General features: G+C 39.5%; 2 protein-coding genes across 2 annotated transcripts; one reads left to right on the top strand and one right to left on the bottom strand.

Moving 5' to 3' along the window:
• Positions 1-3273: 3273 nt before the first annotated feature.
• Positions 3274-4915, bottom strand: LOC133022127 (beta-1,3-galactosyl-O-glycosyl-glycoprotein beta-1,6-N-acetylglucosaminyltransferase-like). The gene is made up of 4 exons (XM_061089138.1): positions 4608-4915; positions 4405-4498; positions 3852-4256; positions 3274-3759 (listed from the first exon to the last, which is right to left on the bottom strand). Exons 1-4 carry the CDS (start codon positions 4913-4915, stop codon positions 3274-3276), a joined length of 1293 nt encoding a protein of 430 aa, XP_060945121.1.
• A 6943-nt stretch (positions 4916-11858) lies between these two features.
• Positions 11859-20202, top strand: LOC133022244 (organic cation/carnitine transporter 2-like). Its single transcript, XM_061089279.1, has 11 exons — positions 11859-12068; positions 14556-14729; positions 15568-15671; positions 15877-16031; positions 16278-16449; positions 17228-17354; positions 17433-17533; positions 17764-17978; positions 18770-18952; positions 19465-19600; positions 20100-20202. The coding sequence occupies exons 1-11, from the start codon at positions 11859-11861 to the stop codon at positions 20200-20202; spliced, it is 1680 nt and encodes a 559-aa protein (XP_060945262.1).
• Positions 20203-21833: the final 1631 nt, after the last annotated feature.

Here is a 21833-nt window from a genome sequence, read left to right as displayed (position 1 = left end):
GTGTATCAGCTAACAGATGGATAATGTAAACATTACAACACTGACAGTCTCTGGAAGATTTAACAACTGGCAGAAAGGTACATGGGGTTTTATGTATGATTCCTTCCAACGAATCTGGTGTATGAAGGAAAAGGGATCTGTTGAACTCCCCGAACCCCACAAAACCTCAGTGCAAATAAATAGGTGTAAAAGTGAAGTCTGACTCATTCTAACTTTATCCCTGTTCATTTTATTTTATTTCATTTTAGCCATGCTAATTTTTTTAACTTCATGCCTAAAAAAAATGTTGATCCAAGCCAACAAGGTGCCTGACAGAGCGGAGATAAGGAAGTGTACATATCTCTGCTGTGACACGCACGTCTTTATTGCCAGTACAACAGTGTCATCACTATGACCTGAGTAGCTTATCAAGTCAATTCATCCTCAACCCGAGACCGGTTAATGAGACCTTATCAGGGATTAGGTTCCGATCAGTGAAGTCATGGACGCGTATTTTACCTTATCTCATTGAGAAAAAAGGATGTAACTTTAAAGATTTCCTGGTTGGTTTTGCTGCAGTGAAAGAGATGGAGGTATTTTGTCTGCTGAGCCTCACTGAAATCTCCATGCTGGTCTACTCGCCTCACGGAGACATTTTCCAAACAATTCAAAGCTAACAAGGAATGTGCTTGTCAGTAAATCCTCGCCTAGTGTCTGAGGTTTCGTTCTGAGATTGTTGTGTGATGTAGTGGAATAAAACATAATTGATGGTCGATTGAAGACATGATCTTAATCAACCTCACAGCAAACTCGCTACGCTTCAGTTACAATATTTATACCTTTGTTTGAAACATTTTCATTCTAAAGCCAAAGATTCTACTATTCTTTCTGTCGTTTTCTCTCGCTCAGAGCCGACAAGAAGGGGAACTCGGCCTTTGACAGACACCTGACTCCTGCCTACTTTCTCCCTGCAATGTGCTGTATTCTACAACAGCATTACTTATTATGAGCGACCCTGCAGCATGATGTTCACTGCACTAGCAACAGGCTGGAAAAGAATATGCTGTGGTACAAAACATCAGGCGACTGCTTGTTCAGTGAGGGAGGTATTAACTCCTCTCACTGGGTGCTAAACATAATTCTGTTTGTACAGTGACTGTACTACTGTATGTTACACAGCAATTGATTGAGTTGCCCATTTATTAGTTTCTGTGTTTTTTTCTTCGTTTTTTATTAAACTGTTTTATTCTTCTTTAATTACCTTTGGAGGAATTACTAACAGGCTTGGTAATAACTAGGGCTGGGCAAGTTAACTCGTTTTAATCGAGTTAACTCAAGTGATGAGTTAACTCGATTGTTTATCGGCCAATTATTTTCTTTTTTCCTGTTCTGCAGCAGTCAGCAACAGACTTTCACAAAATAAAAGCCTGACTTTCACAATAAAACAATAAATAATCAAACCTGAGTTAATGCGAGATAAAATAATTAATCGGGTTAACTCATCACTTGAGTTAACTCGATTGAAACGAGTTAACTTGCCCAGCCCTAGTAATAACACAGTAATACGACATAACAGCAGTTGTAACACTGCCCATCTGCTCACAAATACACATTTGTGTTTCCTGATCAGTTAGGATTATACTGTACTGTAGTTTGGTCAATAGACTGTTACGTTAAGGATATAGAATCTAATTTCAGACACTCAAGGTTGTGAAAGCTGGTTTTTGAATAGTTTATTATATAGGTATCACACTCTAAACATGTCTACGAATTGGCTATTCTGTTAGCATTGTATACCACTGTGAACATTCTGGGGATGTCATACAGGCAGTTACCATAGCTGCGGTAATATGATGCATGCCTTCAGTTGCATCCCTTCAATAATTGTAGCCAGGAATTTGACTCCATGCCAAGCCACCTTATCTACACGAAGCGCCAGCCTTTTGATTGTGTAAACTTAAACTTATCTCAGATGTAACTGTTACCAGACTAGTTATAAACTTGGCCACCATGTTCTTCAAGGAGGAACGTTCGCCAAATTACAATGTTTTTCAAGGTATGTTTTGGTTTTGATATCTTTTATGATATTATTGTAGCGCTGTAACCCCCAGATAGCGGTGGAGGTGGCTATCTGGCATTGAAAACTTGAAAAAAGGAATACTGAAGAAGCAGGAGTAGAGGATTTTTTTTATTAACAATAAGATTCTACAAGAGAAAGACAAAAATATCCCTGGGAAATGCAAAAAAATAATAAAAAGGCCAAAAGACTAGATAGTAAAATCTGCAGCCTCACCGCAAGCTGCCAACTCCTCTCTCCCCCCCCTCACTACTGACTGGCATTTAGCTTTATAGCCTCACCTGCCTAGAACATACTATCTGTGCTGGTAAGTATAAGTTGAGCTAAACAGAAAGGCAAAGAGAAACCACACTCAGGACAAGACCAAGTTTGGACCCTAGGCTACTGCTGACCGATCAATTCAACCTATCTACAAAAATTCAGCAGATAAATGCAATAGGTTGACTGAAATGTCATCAAATGCAGCACACGTCACCCATTCTCTGTCACCTTGAGTCTGCCCAGCCCCTCCTTTCTCAGAGACCTGATCCTACACACCTCTCCTTGATCAACCTGCTGATCTGACCCCATTCACAGATCTGGAAAAACAACAATCAAAGTGAGCAACATCAAGGACATAACAAACTTAACTGTCAACACATACATGCTGTAAAATAATTCAACACTGAACTCAAAACCAGATTATCTACATAATTGTATTTATAATCAAAATTCTAATAATAATCAAATGACCAAATGTCTTTATATAGGGAGACAGCGTCTAGAGAAAAACGGGGAAAAGCTCCCTTTTCACAATTATTATTATTATTATTATTATTATCTTTGGCTGCTGTGGGCATCGCAGAGAGACATGATTACGTTGGTGATCCTGCTTGCTATATTATCGCTGGTCAAGGAAGGTCGGCGCGACCATCAGGCCACTGGGAAATGTCTAGTTGCTACCGATGTGCAGTCCACCACTGCAGGATTTTCTTTTGGGCTTTTGAGTGGATTATTTTGATCTCAACACTGATAAACTGCTCGAATAGCAGTAATACGACTGAATAATATAGTGCCACTAAAGAAACATTTTAATTTGTGGTCATCACACTAGAATTATAAACAAATTTAAAATACATCTTCAATGAGATCACATGCTGCTACATGACCTTTCCCTGTATTGATAAAGGTTTGAATTGAATGCCATTCACGGTTGCTATGAAAAACCTGCAATATATCTATTGCAACTCAGAAAGTGCCCTTTTTCTTAGATATTTCTCCAAACAGTAGACAGCAACGGGGTCTGTGTCTATGTCAAACTTGTTGGCAAAGAGATGAGGCTGCTTGAGCATCCACTTTAAGTCCCCGGCACCATTTACGCATATTGACCTGACGCGGCTGCCTTGACAATCAGGGTACACCGAGTCCGGTGAATCCCGCGACCCCTCGTGCCACTGCCACCTCACCAGGCGAGCGATGGCAATGACGTCTGACATGTCATATTTGCTGTGGGGCCAAGTTGAGCCAGGAACTCCGAGCATTCGCTGAATGGTTGCCCAGAGAAATTCATCAGGACTGTAAGTGTCTTTGCCCCACTCCATCAGTGCCAGCACTCGGCGGTCCTCCAACACACTGCGGATGAAGCCCCGGCTAACCACAATGTAGGCATTTCCAGACATTATAGTTATGTTGAAGGGAGGAGGCTCCTTTGCCTTTCCTGTCCTCTGAAGGAGTCAAAATCGTGAATTATTGTTAAAGTGATGACCAGTGAGTTCTAATGTTAACTTTATAAATATATGTAATGCAAAACAGGTACCTGGATTCCTCCATCTATTATTTCGTGTGCATTTCTCACTCTCCACACTTTTCCTGCAGGCATTTTTTCTGACTCTAAGCTGTTCCTGCCACTCAGTGAACGCAGTGTCCTTACAATCTCCAGGTTGGTTTTCAGAGGGAAATCAAGGCCACAAAGGTTAATGAAGTATTTCCATTTTGTGCTGGTGTTATAGAGATCCGCCATACAGTTAAGGTCAGCCTGGACACGTGGCCAGGCCGCATAGACCACATCAACAGGCTGACTGACCAAGAAGATGTTCGGGAAGCAGGCAGTAATTGCCCAGATGGCAAATAAGACTGAGGATTTTGCCTTTTTGTCCACATGGACACAATATATATTTTGAGGTGCGTAGATGGCTCTCAGCAGTCTCTCAAAGCTCTGCACCTATGAGCATATAATAAAATATATTAACAAGTTATCCGTTTTGTGTACTTGAACGTAACGGAAATTCACAAGCGGTGGTGAAGAGCTCCTTTGATTGATGACTTTTTGGTTTATTTTATTTCAAATTCAGGCTTTAGAATCTGCATACCTTGTGATGCACAACCATAGAGTATGCCAGGGGGAAGTCCTCTTCTTCCTGGCTCAACGGAGATGTAAAGTATTTTCTTCTTAATTTGAATGCACTGTAAATAAACAATGTTAAACAAAGAACTGTCAGTGATTTAAGTGGAATTTAATATCAAAATATTAACAGAGTAAAACGTCTAAAATCTGTACTTTAAAGAAACACACCTGCAGTCTTCGGTTGCATTCATGTAATGTTCATCAGGGATGTGAACACTCTTGAGGAAGTCTTGGTTGCTGGTCAGTAATTTGGCCTGCTCCAGTGCCTCCCTCTCTCCCTTCAGGATAGCTGAGCAGTTGCACACTTTCTCTGGGCTGTCATCAGAGTCTGTATGCTCCAACCAGCTATACCTGAGAACGGAGCTGGGATTCCAGACTGGATTACTGCGAGTTAGTAGGGAGAGGATCGATAGTGATCCCAGTGCAATGGTGAGCTTCAGGAGCAGTCGAATCCTGCCTCGTTTCAGGAGCCTCATTGTGGGAGAGGAGTAACTGTGACGTGTCTTTTTGCAATGTGAGTTCTGGATGTATTCAACCTGCCCTTCCCCTTTTTATTGGTATCACTGAGTCAATTTTAGTGTAGTTCAAAGATTACATGTCTAAAATGATTAATGCCTGCCTGAAACATGACAATGTCGATGGTACTTACTCAACTGAGCTGTTTTTTAACAAGTTCAGTTATTAATACATTCTGTGGTTTGAACCAGGCTATGTTTTCTATAGATTAATGATTCAATGTTTGTAGAAACGTCCCATTTGTTATAGACCCAGGCAGTTCCTCTGCTTGTTGTTCCTGTAAGAGAAGTGGTACAGACAATCTTTCTTTAGGCACACAATTTCTAGGGATAAAGTTCAAAGATGACAATGGGCCTCCTTACTAACAGTGCAAAATCTGTGCTTAAACCGTACACACGAATCTGGGATTCATCAATATGCCCGTACCTAAATTTGCTCGTACTCTGCGAACAAATTTGAACTTCCTTTGACCATGCGTACGCAAAAAATGATAAAAGCCTCTAATTCCTAAAAAATGTAAACACACCCTTTAACTAGATGCATAGTATATCAAACTCCATTTAAAAAAAAAATTGTTATGCATTTAGAGTGTGTCTGTGTGTGTGTAACAATGTCTACGTTTCCCTGGAGAAACATTGAACAGACAATCAAACTGGTGGATCCAGTTTGGTGGATTCTTTATTGTGCCGGCTGATCGCAGTGATAATGGAGGATCCTTTGTCGCGTTGGCATCGGATGGTGGTGGACCACGACCGCGGCTGATGATGGATCCTAACTGGCGCCAGTGGACAATGACTGTGGACTATAGTGGATCTGATCCTGATGCTGGATCGTGATTTTGCTGGCTGCTGACCAGAGACTATGATTGCAGCAGGACTGCGTGACATATAGTATTGAAAAATGTTCACCCTCATCGATGCTGCTAAAAACTTTAATCCTGATGATGTTTTCCTACACTTGACATCTATTGTACTTCTGTCCGTCCTGGGAGAGGGATCCCTCACATGTAGCTCTCTCTGAGGTTTCTACATATTGTTACCTGTTAAAAGGGTTTTTAGTAGTTTTTCCTTACTCTTGCTGAGGGTTAAGGACAGAGGATGTCACACCATGTTAAAGCCCTATGAGACGAATTGTGATTTGTGAATATGGGCTATACAAATAAAATTTGATTGATGATTGATTGAGACAATCACCCACAGAATAGAATTGCAAGAAGCACACGCACAAAGGAAGAAAAAGGCCAAAGATTAAAAAAGGTTAAAAAATGTTAACTAAACAGAAGTGAATCCTCCCGTTTTGTCAGCAATTATATTAACTAAATATTTCCACGGTACTTTGAAGGTAAAATGGTGAAGATCACTATTTGAGGCGCTAAACTCTTTGTACAACACAGGCTCTCGCAGCTCAACATTATTCTCCGAAACTACACCAAAAAGACTCCATTAAAATACATTTCATTTAGCTGACGTTTTTATTCAAAGCGTTGCATTCAACCATGAGGGTACAAACCCAGAACAAAAAGAATCAAGAAAGTAAAATTTCTTCAAGAAAGCCAAACTACAAAGTGCTGTAAGTAAGTTCCATTCAAGTGCTACTAAATTGTTTGTATTAACTTGTATTCAAGGTCTAGTCAGATACTATATCACCCATCTTACTTTATTAATTTATGACAAGATTTACTTTAATCTCTGTTTATTTTTTTTAATCCTATAGACTACCATGTGTTTGAGGAAAAAAAAGTTGGCTCTAAACTCTGAGACCACTTTCAATAATAAGCATAATAAGTGTGAAGCAAACACAATGTATTGTTGAATATATATTAATGATAAAGTTCATTTATATTTTTTTTATTAATCGAAACAGATCTGTGAGGTGAAAGCGCAGACTTTCAGTGAAAGGAACATTAGTCAGACAGAAATCATTAATTAACACTCAATTACTTTGGTTCAGCTGAAGAGTAGAGTAGATAAATGGGTCTTACCTGTGAATTTACCAGCAGCACAACAGATGAGAGTTTTATGTCTCTGACTTCCTCCTCTATCTCTCCCTTTACATAATGTGATCAGACCTGTTGGGTGAACGTATGTATCCGGGGGCGGTTTTGGGCTAAGCACATTTTCTTGACACTTAGGGGGCGGCACGGGCACTTAAAGTTTTTCTCAGTTGTTAACACACAAAAAGCAAAAAATCGGCACAATTTTCACAACATTCATTTCATGTACCAATAGCTTGACCCAATTTGGCACTACTTCACACTCCCTTACCGCATTAGACTCTGACTTTCCTTCTTTACACTCTGATGTAAATTACACATCACCTTGTTGTCAAAACACTACACACAATGTTCAGTTGTTGTACACACTTCTCAAGTAAAATCTCAAAGCATCAACCTACAACACACAAATACTCAAATCTCTAAACATTCAGGTCTGTTGAGCGATTTGCAATCAGGACTGCAGCATAAAAGTGCCTTCAGCCTCTGTTTTGTTTGATGAACAATGGAATACAATAGAATACAGTGTGCTCACAGTATTTATATTTTGCAGGACTGTAAGAGAACCACACCGTGGAGGAAGAACACACATTTTCACAGCCGAACAGGAGACTGAAATTATAGATATGGTTCATGAGAACAACGCTATCACACTCAGACAAATAAAAACTAGGATCCTTGCTGACCATGCTACATTTAGAAACGTCCAGACCGTCAGTTCCTCTACATTGGATCGTATTCTTCACAGGAATGCCATGCGGATGAAACAAGTGAACAGGGTTCCATTCAAACGGAACACAGACGCATCAAGGAGTTACGGTGAGAGTTTGTGCTTGTTAGTACCAAACATTCAGCACTGACACATGCATGTAATGTTCCTGTAATTGAATATTGTTCCTTTTCTACAGTGTCTCACTGTAGCACTGTGTTGGCCTCTCTGTGTCCATACTGTAACTTGCATTATCATGCTGTCTGTTTCAGTACTGTACTGTTCTCTGTGTGTACCAAAATAAACCTTTTTTTGCTGCATATTTGTGTGCTGTTTTATGTTTGACTATGAAAAAAGTAGGCCTACACTGAAACAGTTTACAAAAGGAGAAATGGCTAATTCTCCAGAGTCATTGTCATTCATATGGTGTGTTCCATTTCGATTATTGTGTTTTCAATTTTGCACTTCAGTGTGCTGTAAATGCTTGGAAGTGTGCAAGCAAATGCATAGTTGTGTGTACTCAATAAATGATATGTGTGTGTCATTTGAAAATATGGCTGTGTGTACCAAATGAAAACACGAGTTCCATTTTGTGAACAGTGAAGCGATTTCATGGCAAAGAGCCATCTTGCAAAGGGAGTGTCAGGTTTAACATTTTGTGTGTGAGGTTTTGAGTTTTCTGTGTGCATTTTTGAGAAAGCCGTTATTGTTTTGAAAAACGTGTGTTACAGTTTTTCACAATTGTTAACACACGTTTTTCAAAACAATATCGGCTTTCTCAAAACTGCACACAGAAAACTGAAAACCTCACACACAAAATGTTAAACCTGACACTCCCTTTGCAAGATGACTCATTGCCATCAAAATAAATGGAACTCGTGTTTTCATTTGGTACACACAGCCATGTTTTCAAATGACACACACATACCATTTATTGAGAACACACAACTAAGCATTTGCTTACACACTTCCAAGCATTTACAGCACACTGAAGTGCAAAATTGAAAACACAATCATCAAAATGGAACACACCATATGAATGACTGACTCTGGAGAATTAGCCATTTCTCCTTTTGTAAACTGTCTCAGTGTAGGCCTACTTTTTTCATAGTCAAACATAAAACAGCACACAAAAAGGTTTATTTCAGTACACACAGAGAACAGTACAGTACTGACACAGACAGCATGATAATGCAAGTTACAGTATGGACACAGAGAGGTCAACACAGTGGGCTACAGTGAGACACTGTAGAAAAGGAACAATATTGGATTACAGGTACAATACATGCATGTGTCAGTGCTGAATGTTTGGTACTAACAAGCACAAACTCTCTCCGTAACTCCTCGATGCGTCTGGGTTCTGTTTGAATGGGACCCTGTTCACTTGTTTCCTCCGCATGGCATTCCTGTGAAGAATACCGTCCAATGTAGAGAGGCTGACGGTCTGGACGTTTCTAAATGTAGCATGGTCAGCCAGGATCCTAGTTTTTATTTGTCTGAGTGTGATAGCGTTGTTCTCATGAACCATATCTACAATTTCAGTCTCCTGTTCGGCTGTGAACATGCGTGTTCTTCCTCCACGGTGTGGTTCTCTTTCAGTCCTGCAAAATATAAATACTGTGAGCACACTGTATTCTATTCTATTCCATTGTTCATCAAACAAAATAGAGGCTGAAGGCACTTTTATGCTGCAATCCTGATTGCAAATTGCTCAACAGACCTGAATGTTTAGAGATTTGAGTATTTGTGTGTTGTAGGTTGATGCTTTGATATTTTAGGGTGAGAAGTGTGTGCAACAACTGAACATTGTGTGTAGTGTTTTGACAACAAGGTGATGTGTAATTGAAATCAGAGTGTAAAGAAGGAAAGTCAGAGTCTAATGAGATAAGGGAGTGTGAAGTAGTGCCAAATTGGGTCAAGCTATTGGTACATTAAGTGAATGTTGTGCAAATTGTGCCGGATTTTTGCTTTTTGTGTGTTAACAACTGTGAAAAACTGTAACAATTGTGAAAAACTGTAAAGGGATGAGCCAGGGCTTATGACTCTTCCTGCATACCAGCCACCAGGGGGCAATGGAGATGTTTTGACTTCTCTTTTGGGGAGATGCTATCTCATCCATCTTTAAATAAAGTCTATGATAATACCTCTCATTTGATGTCCACTACAGGGAACTAAACCTACACATTGACAATGACACTCGACTCGTCTGACCTGTTCCTCCTCGGTGTTTACTCCCCGACACTTATCAGAGAGTAGATGATCGACACAGTTACTTTTTCACTGAACCACAGCAACACATTGACAAAATGTTGCACACGAAGCCTTGGATGAATAACACGGTGACCCCTGATAGAAGCCGTTCTGCTCCCACACTCCTTCCTCTTCTGATGATGCATAATCTGCAGACAGTACATTTCAATGTCATGACGGATAAAAGCATCATGAGACGATACAAAAAGAAGCGTTTAAAAAGAAATTAAAAAGAATTAAAAACAGTACATAAACAAATTAAATGACAAGAAATCACAGCGCAGGGAAATAAATGAACGATTGAATAGATTTAATAAAAGGTCTGAACAAAAACTAAGAGTTGAATTTACAGTCTGCAGAGAAATTGTTAAAAATAACCAAAAAGAAAGAGATTCTATAATATCCAATCCAGGATGGATATCCTGATCCATGCCAAAATTGTATGAGTTATTTCTCATGTCCCATCCCCTCCGTTTGGTGGACTTAATGAAATAAGCTCTTTCTTTCATAGCTACTCTGTTTATTTATCAGTTTGAAGGAAAGTATCTGATGGCTGATGACTATTTTTAGTTTTGTACCATGCAAAGGTCAATGTCCAATCTCTAACTAGGATTCTCCCACAAATGACGCTTCGTCCATCAAAGGGGTTTTGTTTTCATTGCAGTTTTTCTCTGTTAGCTTGATCACACAAAAACCAGTCAACCGATTTTAATGACACTAGGTGGACGGGTGGGGTACAAGCCAAGGAAGAAGCCATAAACTTTTGGAACTGATACGATGAAGGTGGGCAGATCCAGGGATTTCTTTTCACCTGTATTTTCAACATTTTGAGATTATAAGTTTTTTGACAAAATCTGTCATATGTAGGGTGCTAATGTCTGTGAACAGTTGCTCTCTGCTGTGGGTCCGGATAATGTACAGATTTTTTTAATCAAAGTAGTATTAGAAGTAAAGTTAAGTATTTTTAGAGAGGTGATCTTTTAATGTAAGGTAACAACCAATGTGTAGCTGAGATGATGACAATCGAGAACGTTGGTATGTATCTGAACTGAATACGATAAAGAGTACAATCAGCCTTGCTGGAGGATTGTGCTCTTCATGTGCCCAAGTGTAATCTGAACCAGAATAAGGAGATGAAGATGGGGTGAATTTTAGATTGAATTTTGATTAAAGCCACAAGCTCCTACAAAGTGTTGTTTTTTCATTTGGGTCGTTTTTTCCACCAAATATAATCATCTGCAGAGGAAGAAAAACACTGAGTCAGTCTCACCTGAACAAACCGGTGCTGCTGAGCTCGTCACACACACAGAGCTGAACTAGACTGGAAACTGGTAAATGTTTTGATAATTTACAATTCTCTGTGTTTCCTGCTCCGTGGCATTAAACGTACTGTCCAGTTAAAAGGTGACGAGGCCTCTTTAGTGCAGTGTAACCAGTGTAAACCAGACTACTGTCGGATGTCAGTTTACTGCAGGAAACAAATGAACATGTTAAAGATGTCATTACTTATTGACAAAAATATGATATGAGCACAGACTTCTGGAAGGAGGAGGAAGATAGGAAGAGAGGAGGAAGAGAGGAGGAGGAAGAGAGTAGGAAGAGGAGGAGTTCTTTTGAATGGATAAAAGACGACACAGTGAACCTGCAGAGAGAAGCTGACACTTCTATAACAGGAGCACTTATTTTAATTAAGCCATATTCTACTAGAACTTATACTAGTGCAGTTAGAGCTGTGTTTAAAGTAGTTGTGCTTAGTGACAGAAAGTATTTGTTCTCATTGTTATAATAATGCTTAATGATTAGTAGTATTTAGACTAGTACTTAATGCATTTGTAGTTTTAAGATAGAGATTATCTAACCGTCTAACAAACGTAATGGTCATAGCATCTTCAGTGGTTATGTTATAATAAACTACAGGTGTACAGCAGCAAAAAGACTAGATCAGAGTAACATGCAGGACTATGAGGAGTCTGTGTCGTTCCTGGGGACCTGGGGCCCGTTCCAGCGGAGGGTCTCCTTCTTCATCTGTCTCACCTGCGTTCCGAGTGGATACAACATCCTGTCCGTCATCTTCCTGTTGGCCAGCCCCCCTCACCACTGCAAAATCCCTGCCCACAGCAACCTGAGCCAGGACTGGATTGAGGCAGGCATCCAAGTGCAGGTCAGAGGCAGTCCGAGCTGGAATCAGACTGAATTATTCTGAAACTGATAAATAAACTGAATAAATAAATTATTATTATATAATAATTAAGATTTTGTCTTTAATCAAATATGTAATAATTTAATGTAATAAAAATCTGCCGCCTTGTTGTCCATATATTAATTAACCTATTACATGTGTATAAAAAATCCTATTCTTAATTTCTATCACATTTTTTGATTAATTTATAAATGTACAGTAATGTAATTTGGTATAAATCAGGAGAAATAAAGTCCCTTAAAACTGTACTGAATTACAGTACTTTTTCAAAGTGAAGTCCAACATTTTTACTGTGGAAGTGATCATTTCAGGATACTTCAAAATACTTTAAAAACCCTTTGCTCAAAAAGTTCAGAGAGAGACTGATATGCCTGTGTTCAGGACTTCTGTGACTACCTACAAACTGAATATTAAACATTTTGAATGTATATATTTGGAGATTTTTCAAAGTGAAGTCCAACATATTTACTGTTTCGATTACAGTTTTTTTCGATTGCTTAAACACTAAAATCAAAAGTATTACACAATTATCAAAACCTTACACTCAAGGAGCATAACATGAGTCCAGATCTGCACCACTATAAGCACAATATCAGCTTCACACTTTTTGCAAAACAATACACACAGTGATTTGCAAAACACTAAACACACTTGTACACATTAGACACAGAAGTATATGAAGATGTCACTCCCTTGCAATTCCTAAGCACTGACTGTCATATGACCACCCTATGAGCCAATTGGTTAAACACAGCCATCGGGTGTGCAAACACATGACTGCTTAATTGTAGACACACCAATCCGGTTTAAGCACTATACAAAAGCAACCAAAATGGAGCTTGTGCTCAAAAAAAAGAAGAGTGAGGGTGAGAGGGGGAATCCACAGAGGAGGAGAAGGCTGCGGCATGAGTATGTGGAGGGATGTATTGTTCTCTTTAGCACTGGGATGTTGCATACTGCACACGTAACCTTTATAATGTAAATGTACTGTATACCAGACCTATGCTGAACTACACAAACTTGTCTTTCACTGTATTTCAGAGAGTTTTACAAATGGATGCTGAGGAAGTCCTGCATGAATTCATATCCATAGATTAGGCATGGTTCAACCTGACAAAAGCAAGTAGGAGAGGCAGAAATAGCATTGGCCACGGGGCTATAATCAGTGTCCCAGGGCAACCTGGGGGTAACATCACCCTTTGCGCTGCCATTACACAGAATGGGCTCCTCCTCCGTTACGCCAGTAGGGGCCCTTACAACACACCTCACATTCTCACATTTTTGGACCGACTGCACAACATCGTCACAGCAGTAAACCACAGGCACCAGATGCAATACACTGTCATCTGGGACAATGTGTCATTCCACCGCTCTGCTCGGGTCCAGAAATGGTTTCAACACCATCCACAGTTTACAGCACTATACCTTCCACCATAATCTCCGTTTCTAAACCTAATCAAAGAGTTTTTCTCGGCATGGTGGTGGAAGTTTTACGATCTCCGGCCCCAGGCTCAGGTTCCCCTCATTGAAACCTGTACTGGAAACAGAATTTTCTGTTTGTCTGATATTTGCTGAGCTTACAGTGTTGGAGATGCTTACATGCACACTCCTGTAGTAGCATGAAAACTGGGACATGTTTTGTTGTGATTCTCCATGTTAATGTTGACGGATTTGGATATATGGAGAGAAATAAATTCTATTTTCATGAGTCTGCAGCATTGGTGTTGTGTAGAGTTTGGTGAATTTATTGTCTATTTGCACTTTCTCTGTGTACTTCACTTACAGGACTCTAATCACTGAGAACTGGAATTGCTAAAAGTGTTTTAGGTTAGCAGCAGCAGTGTGTAACTGGCTCAAACAGAATTAAGTCATATGAAACGTGTGTGTTTCATTTGGTGAAAAAATATGGTTTTGATAAATTAGTGTATAGTTATAGTGTTTCATTTTGCAAAGGATCTGAGGTGTTCTGCTGATTGGGTGTGTGGTTGTGCCAAATGTGTTTAGTGTTTTGAAACACCGGGCCCTGTTTTGAAAATCGTGCTTAAGCAATCGAGAAAAACTGTAAGATATTTTTCAAAGTGAAGTCCAACATTTTCACTGTGGAAGTGATCATTTCAGGATACTTTAAAGTACTTTAAAAACACTTAGCTCAAAAATTTCAGTTTTCCCTGATGGTGGTGAATGGTGTGTGCTCGAAAAAGCTGAATATTGAAACTCTGTATGAATGGATGAATTTATACTGTGCAGTCGATAAAGAGTTTGTTATTTAATAATAAGCTATTCATTGTCCGCAGTAATCTAATGATTTACTGTATAACTTATGAGCATGATCCTCATGCAGGTTAAAACTGGTCTGAGGTGATGTGGTCTGATCTGGTGCTCTCTTCCTCCCCATACTGTTGTCACGGTACAGGCTGAATAATGATATTGCTGCTTCCTGGTTCGCAGGGGGCCGGGCCGATGGAGAGGAGCAGTTGCCGCCAGTATGAGCTGGACCTGGTGCAGAAACTGTCTGCAGCGGGATTAAGTCCAGGTGCCCTCCTCAACTCCTCCTGGGAGGAGGACTGTAAAAATGGATGGACCTACAGTACTGAGCACTACCAGTCTACTGTAGTCACCGAGGTACTGAACAACTGCTCCTACTAAAATCTCTGTGGACTTTACTCCTGCATCTTCTGCAAGTTCTAATAATATTAAAATTACAATATATACACGATACAAGAGACAAAGTTCCCCCCATTTATTTGTTACTATTTTTATTCATGACGCCTCATCCTCCTGTTTCGTGTATATTACTGTTTAGACACCAGCGTGTTGAATAAGATTCCAGTCTGGTCTGAACCGCTTCTGTCTGTTGAATCACTGGGGGGTTGAGACTTTCCTCTGTGGACACCAATCATTGACTTACCCCAGATGGATCCAGAATTTTAAGATGAGGAACTGGAAATGACTGAACTCTCTGGGTAACCAAAATATGTTTTGTGCTCACTGTATTTAACGCTATCTAAAATTAATCATACGTTCTTTCAGGGAAAAGAACAACACACGTATTATACCTCTACAAACCCCCACCAAGGCCCAACAAATTCCCTTGATCGGGATTTTCATTTGATCTGCACCAAATTGCAAAAATGTATCAAGTCAGGCCCCTAAACATCCCATTTTTCATCAAGATCCATAAATTACTCTCTGAGAAATCCAAGACAAATATTGACAAATTACATCTTTTACAATGTTAAAGAAAGGGAAAGATATTTCCTGGGTCCGCGCCCTGATCTGGATTCACTCATCTATCCTCATTTTATGGGCTCTTCCCTGATTCGTGGTAATTCATCCAGTAGTGGTTTGTGTAATCCTGCTAACTAACTAACAGACGGACAAACAAACAAGCAAACACATACAAAAATATATCCTCCTTGGCTGAGGTATTAATTGGTTCCCTATGTCGTTTGTCTTCCAGTTCAACCTGGTGTGCAGCGACCAGTGGAAACAGCCTCTGTCCTCTCTTGTCTACTTCCTGGGAGGATTGTGCGGCTGCTTCTTATTTGGACAAGTGGCTGACAGGTACTTTTCATTTTCAGTTCAAACTGTCACATAACAAATCCTCTCCGCAGCTACAGAGTTTCGCTGGGCATTTAAAAATCGTAAATTTCATGGTCGAAGACAACTACGGTTAATTTGGATGAACGTCACACTAACTGCTCAAAATCTGCCTCCATCAGGGTCTCTCTTGTTGTTACTGACACGCTCTGTTGTATTTGTTTTTCAGGTTTGGCAGGAAGCCTGTTCTATTTGCTAGCTTGGCCATGATCAGCATCTTCAGCTGCGCATTGGCTTTCGCTCCTTCCTGGCCCGTCTTCACTGTGCTCTTTTTTATGCTGGGCATCGGTCAGATTGCCGGCTTCATTGTTGGGTTTGTACTGGGTAAGGCTTATTTTCAGTATAACACTGACACTGTGTTCTCTGATGTTTATCCCCCTCTCCATTGGTTCTGTGTCTATTGTTGTTCTGCTGCAGATCTCAATGGAGTCACATTAGTGGGCCACACCATAATTTACAACATCATTGTTTATTACTTATTCTCAATCTCACAACAGAAACCCTAAAAGGTACACTGGACACTTTATATGCGTGATTGTACTTCTTTTAATCATAGTGGTTCCTCCACAGGTTCAGAGATCCTGATTGGTTCAGCCAGAGTTCTCTTCACCAGCCTGGGCTATCCTTTCGCATATGTGATTTCTATGATCCTCCTGACCGGCACCGCCTATCTGGTCAGAACCTGGAGGCACCTGTCACTGATCATGGCTGTGCCTGGTCTGGCCTGTATCCCCCTTTGGTGGTAAGATGACCTCAGCATTCTATTAATATATACATGCATAATATGTGCTGTACGACAGTTTGTAGAGTGACATTTTTCTTGTTAGCTTTGAAGGAAAGGATGAAATATGACAGGGGGCAATTTGTGATGAATTTGCCCTGTGGATGCCTCTTTCTTTTGATCCTGAGAAGGACCCAAGTTCAGACCATAAACTGCATTTAAAGATTGATGACTCATTCCCACTTCCTCCAACCATTGAAATAAAGTTAAAATATCATGAATACAAATGCCACCATCTCGCTCATTTGGAGTCAGATCGGGGATGGAGCAACAGTAGCAATGTCCCATCAATACATGCATTTCACCAATAGTGACTCAGTCTCAGCAGTAAATCGTGATAATTTCACCCAATTTTTATGGCATCAAAAAATTATTTAAACCAAACATGAACACTTGAACAAACATCATTTAGATAGGGACAACATAACCTGAAAAACACCATCACAAACATGGAGGAGGTGGGATTTATGACCAATACTGCAGCCAGACACCAGGTGGAGATCGAGACACTTCTGTTTCTCTTCTGGGGCACTGTCAGGTCATCCATCTTTATGTATAAAAGTGCATATTCTGCAGTTACTTTTAACCATAAATGTACCGTCTTCTTTACAACTGTTCTAAAGACAGTGTTTATAATAATAAAATAATTGCCAACGTAATCATTTCCAATTTCAAAATATTGTCTCATTAGATTAAAAGCTACAGGGCCATGTTATGTTTGTGTTTGACTGTCCCCCAGGCTGATTCCAGAGTCTCCTCGCTGGTTGCTTTCTCGTGGGCGTTGGCAGGAAGCGGAACTTGTGCTGAAGTCGGCAGCTCTAGAGAACAAAGTGGAACCTCCAAATACCATCTTCGCTTCAGCAAACGTAAGTACCTCAACCCTCAGCGTCTTATACGTTCTAAAGGACAGTGGCTGTTCAACTGTAGATTCTGTCTCCCCACAGGTTGGAAATGCAACAGACCAGAAAGCAGAGTCCTACAGCATTTTGGACCTGCTGAGGACCTCAAATATTCGACACATCATGCTCATTTTGTGGATCATCTGGTGATTTGAAACACTTTTCAGGAGCTTTCCCCCTTTACTCATAAAATCTACTGTATTTACTACTGTCTATATTTAATTGATTGTCCCATAAGACAAATCCTACAATCTTACACAAGTACTATTTGCTCAGATATTTCCTGATCCCTTTCCTGTGCTCCAGAGGATAAACCCTTAAAAATTTTAATGACGCCACAAACTTTTCAATAATTTTAGCCGTGTCTTGATTGCAGGTTTTCGGAGAGTGTAAGTTACTTTGGAGTGTCATTCAACACGTCCAGCCTCTACGGAAACCCCTACCTGAACTACTTCCTGTTGACGACAGTTGAGCTCCCAGCATACGTTACAGTCTGGTTGTCATCACGCAATCTTCCTCGTCGCCTGTCATTTATCAGCTTTACCGTGCTGGGGTCACTAGCGCTGCTCCTCGTTCAGGTCACTCAACACAGTGAGTAAGACAAATGTGACGGAGCACCTCATTATATGTTTTCCCTTTTTAACAAATATGAATATTCATCCTGTTAAAAAAAAAAGATTGAAACCGTATTGTTTAGGGATCTTTTCAGCACAGCTACCCCCAGTCACTGTTTAAAACGTCCTTTCCGCTAGGCACATTTTGCAATAACTTGCAAATTTGAAACACTTACAATACAAAATATATTCAACTTGGCATTTGAAGTTCTGAAAGACCAAAACAGCTGCTCATTTGCTTTTATCAGCTGTAAATTAGCCAGAGATGAGTTAGCATCAATCAGAGAATTGGCTAATGCTAGCTCAGTGAGTTGGTTGTTATAGATATTTGTTGAATGCACATCTTCCTGCAGAACAACGACCCCCTTAAACTGGGCGCACACTGTACGATTTAATCCTATTTTTGCCCTGATTTTTTCCTGCCTGCACCTTCATGTAGTGGCAAATACAGTGAAAGCAAAACAGAGGCCAAATCTCCACTGGGAATTTAAATATGCACTAGAAAGCTGAATGCTTGATTATTATATTTAAAGACTACAGATATTTTAGTTTTTCTTATTTATATTAGACCTGGACTGTTTATAAAAACGGATGTAGACTTCTAAAGTTTTCTAAAGTGAAGCCAATGTGGAAGTACCTGGAACCTGTGTTCTCTCAAAACACCAGAAGTGGTGACTCCACTGGTTGGTATTTTTCTGAGGAAGTGTATGAGAAAATGACTCTACTTCTCCATTAGTAAAGTCACAGAACATTTACTCCTCTCTGCAGGTCATCCAGCTGTCACCTTGTCCCTGGTGCTGCTGGGTAAATATGGCATCATGACTGGTATCGGGTTGATGTACGTGTACTCTAGTGAGCTGTCGCCCACAGTCATCAGGAACACAGCAATGTCGTCCTGTGCCATGTTCTCCAGATTGGGATCCTCCGTATCTCCGTACCTGCTGCAGCTTGGTGAGACCTTTCACTTCATTCATCATTCTGTAGATAGCGAAAGAATAAGAATAGTTTGTCAAAAGTTTACAATTTTTTTTAACTAATTTTCTTACTTGTGAAGTTTATAGATTTTGTTTGACTTTTTCTGTCTGCACATCTTGCAGTGGCAGCATGATAAGTGGCATCAGAAATATCAGATTTTGTATCAGATTTTTTTCAAGGTGAGATTTTCAAAGTGTCCGTTCACCCAAATGACTAAACATGTTTTCTCAGTTGCCCTCAGCTTTATCTAAATCGTTTCAGTTTGACGTGCTAAGACTTTCAGATATTTGTCTCTGACCCTCTGAAGACATACAAACTGTCACAGTCATCTCAAATCTAGACAAATAAAGCCAAATGCTCTTGCACTGATCAATACCACTATAGATGTAAGGGAGAATTGACTTTGTAATTTGGTTGAATTCTGTATCAGACCAACTGTGTATGAAGTCACTCTGATATGATCTGATTTGATCCCTTTTTTTCTCCAGCTGTCTTCTATCAGTTCCTGCCGTGGATTGTTGTGGCCGGTCTGTCCCTGCTCAGTGTTGTTCTCTGTGTCTTCCTGCCTGAGACCTTTAGGCAGCCTCTGCCTGACACCATCCAGCAGATGGCGGTCAAACAGAGGTAAGTCTGCACTTTCGTATAACAAATGTGTCTGTCTGTATGCAAATCTGAGATCTTGCAAGTCTCAACGTGTTGAGGCCAATACCAAGGCCTGGATATGTATCATGTATTCCTTTTTATTTTTAGGCAAATGACCTTGGGACAGTTAATTTGAAACAAATTTCAAAACAATTATTGGTTGGCACTTAATATAATTTCAAAGTTTCTAGAAGAAAAGTACAGTCAGCAGGAATCCACTATTGAAAAGTGAATGGATACAGGAAAACAAAGAGCAGTCACAAGAACAGATACAGTTGTCGACAATGACAAAATTAGCAATTTTAGACAAAAACTAATGTATCAAATATATGTTTAAAATATGTACAGAGGGAAAAAACTATAAACATTCAATAATAATCATGTGACCAAAAACTAACAAACAAAAAAAAACACTTTAAAATAGGATGAAAACCAACTGTGTAGTGGTATCTGAATGCATGTCTCTTAATCTGTCTTCCAGGTTCAGGTGGCCATGGACGTCCACCCCTCCGCCAAAGGATGATGGGAAATCTGCTAAAGATCAGCTCACTGCACCTCAGATCATCTGCACGACTCGACTTTAAGACTCCTGACACACAAACACTCACACAAAACTACAGACTACACATAAACCGTCCAATAATCCAGCACTTCATTTTGAGGGAAACCGGTTTTGTCAGTGTTGTAGTTTTCTGCGTCCTCTGGGTGGTGACGTGTGAACACTGGGAGAGGGTCTGCGGAGACTGTTGTGATGCATTTACTGACACTTTATGAATATGTTTATTGTACTTCAATAAGTGAAGGTCATGCAAAACGTCACAAAAAAATGAAGGTGAACCGAACAGCTGAATGTATTATTTTCCAATCAATTGATAACTTAAAACCATACAGCAAATTACTTTACCATCTGTATATCCACATTAGCACTGTGGAAAAAAACTCCCTCTTGACAGGAGGAAACCCCAGATAGTTGGACTCAGGGTGGACAAGTGCCTGCCTCGCCCGGTTGGATAATAGTAAATATGAAGGTGTCAGTATGAAAGCGGAAAGAAACGTGAATTGTGAACATGGATTTGACATGAATATGAATGAAACATAGTGTCAATCCTGTTAAAAACTCCAGGTGAAATTGGTTTTGGTCTCTTATATTAGCAGCATAATGCTTTTTGTGGTTGTTAGTTCCTTGTTGTATGATTCAGACAAATAGAAAGTTGTGTATTTATTTAATGTGATGTATTAATGAATAAATCAGATATAAGTAATCTGTGTCTTTTTTTTGGTGAAAAATGTGCACTCAAATACACCTTATAAAAATAATGATGATGATGATTATTATTTATAATATCTTTATCATCTTTGTTAATCATACTTACTGACAATAATTTCAGTTGTAAAGGCAGGTTTTCCAGTTTCTGGGGTCTCATGAACGCCTCGCCCGTCTGAATTGAATGGGCGTGGCTTGTTTAACTGTGGCCCCGCCCCGGAAGCACGATTCAAGTTTTATGAAGCTGATCGGGATTTTACCGGGAAAGAAGCAAACAGCCCTTCAGAACAGAAGCATGGTATAAATGGATAAACATTTTTAAAGTGATCAGAATATGTAGCAGTGTTTTTATAGACAAAAAAACTGATAAATAAATTATTTGTCAATATGTTTGGGGAAATAACAATTACAGCATTTTTAGGAAAAAGTCATTATTCTTCTTCACCTTTTGTAATCGTATCATGTGAGAGTTTGCTTAATGTAAAGTTTTCCTCTAAAGTGCCATTATCACTTCAGTAACTTCATTTGTCAAATACTTATTTTATTGGAGAAAAAATTGACAATTTGTCTTCCGTTACAATCACTGTTACAGACTTTAAAACGACCTTATAATATTATTTTCTACGAAAATCTAACTAATCACACAATTGCCATTTTGCTGCATCACTAATATAACCAAACTCCAGCTTGTGGCCCTGATCTTTTTACTATATTTTGATTACATTTGTTGTAAAATGCCTTTTATCAGAATGTTTGTACAGTAATTAACACATTTAAACGTTTCTTTTATTATGAATATGTCAGTCGGTTTTTTTTTACTTAATTGTAGATTGATTATTCATTATTACATATATATCCATAGCTCTCTTGTATTAATTATTTTATTTGCATTAAAACAAATAGTACCAGGAAATATTTGGCATTTTTCTGTTGAAGAAGAAAAAATCACAA

This window comes from Limanda limanda, chromosome 16 (assembly GCF_963576545.1).
Source record: "Limanda limanda chromosome 16, fLimLim1.1, whole genome shotgun sequence".
Taxonomy (NCBI): domain Eukaryota; kingdom Metazoa; phylum Chordata; class Actinopteri; order Pleuronectiformes; family Pleuronectidae; genus Limanda; species Limanda limanda.
The sequence above is the reverse complement of the archived record's forward strand: the minus strand, read 5'-3'. Positions and strand labels throughout refer to the sequence as shown.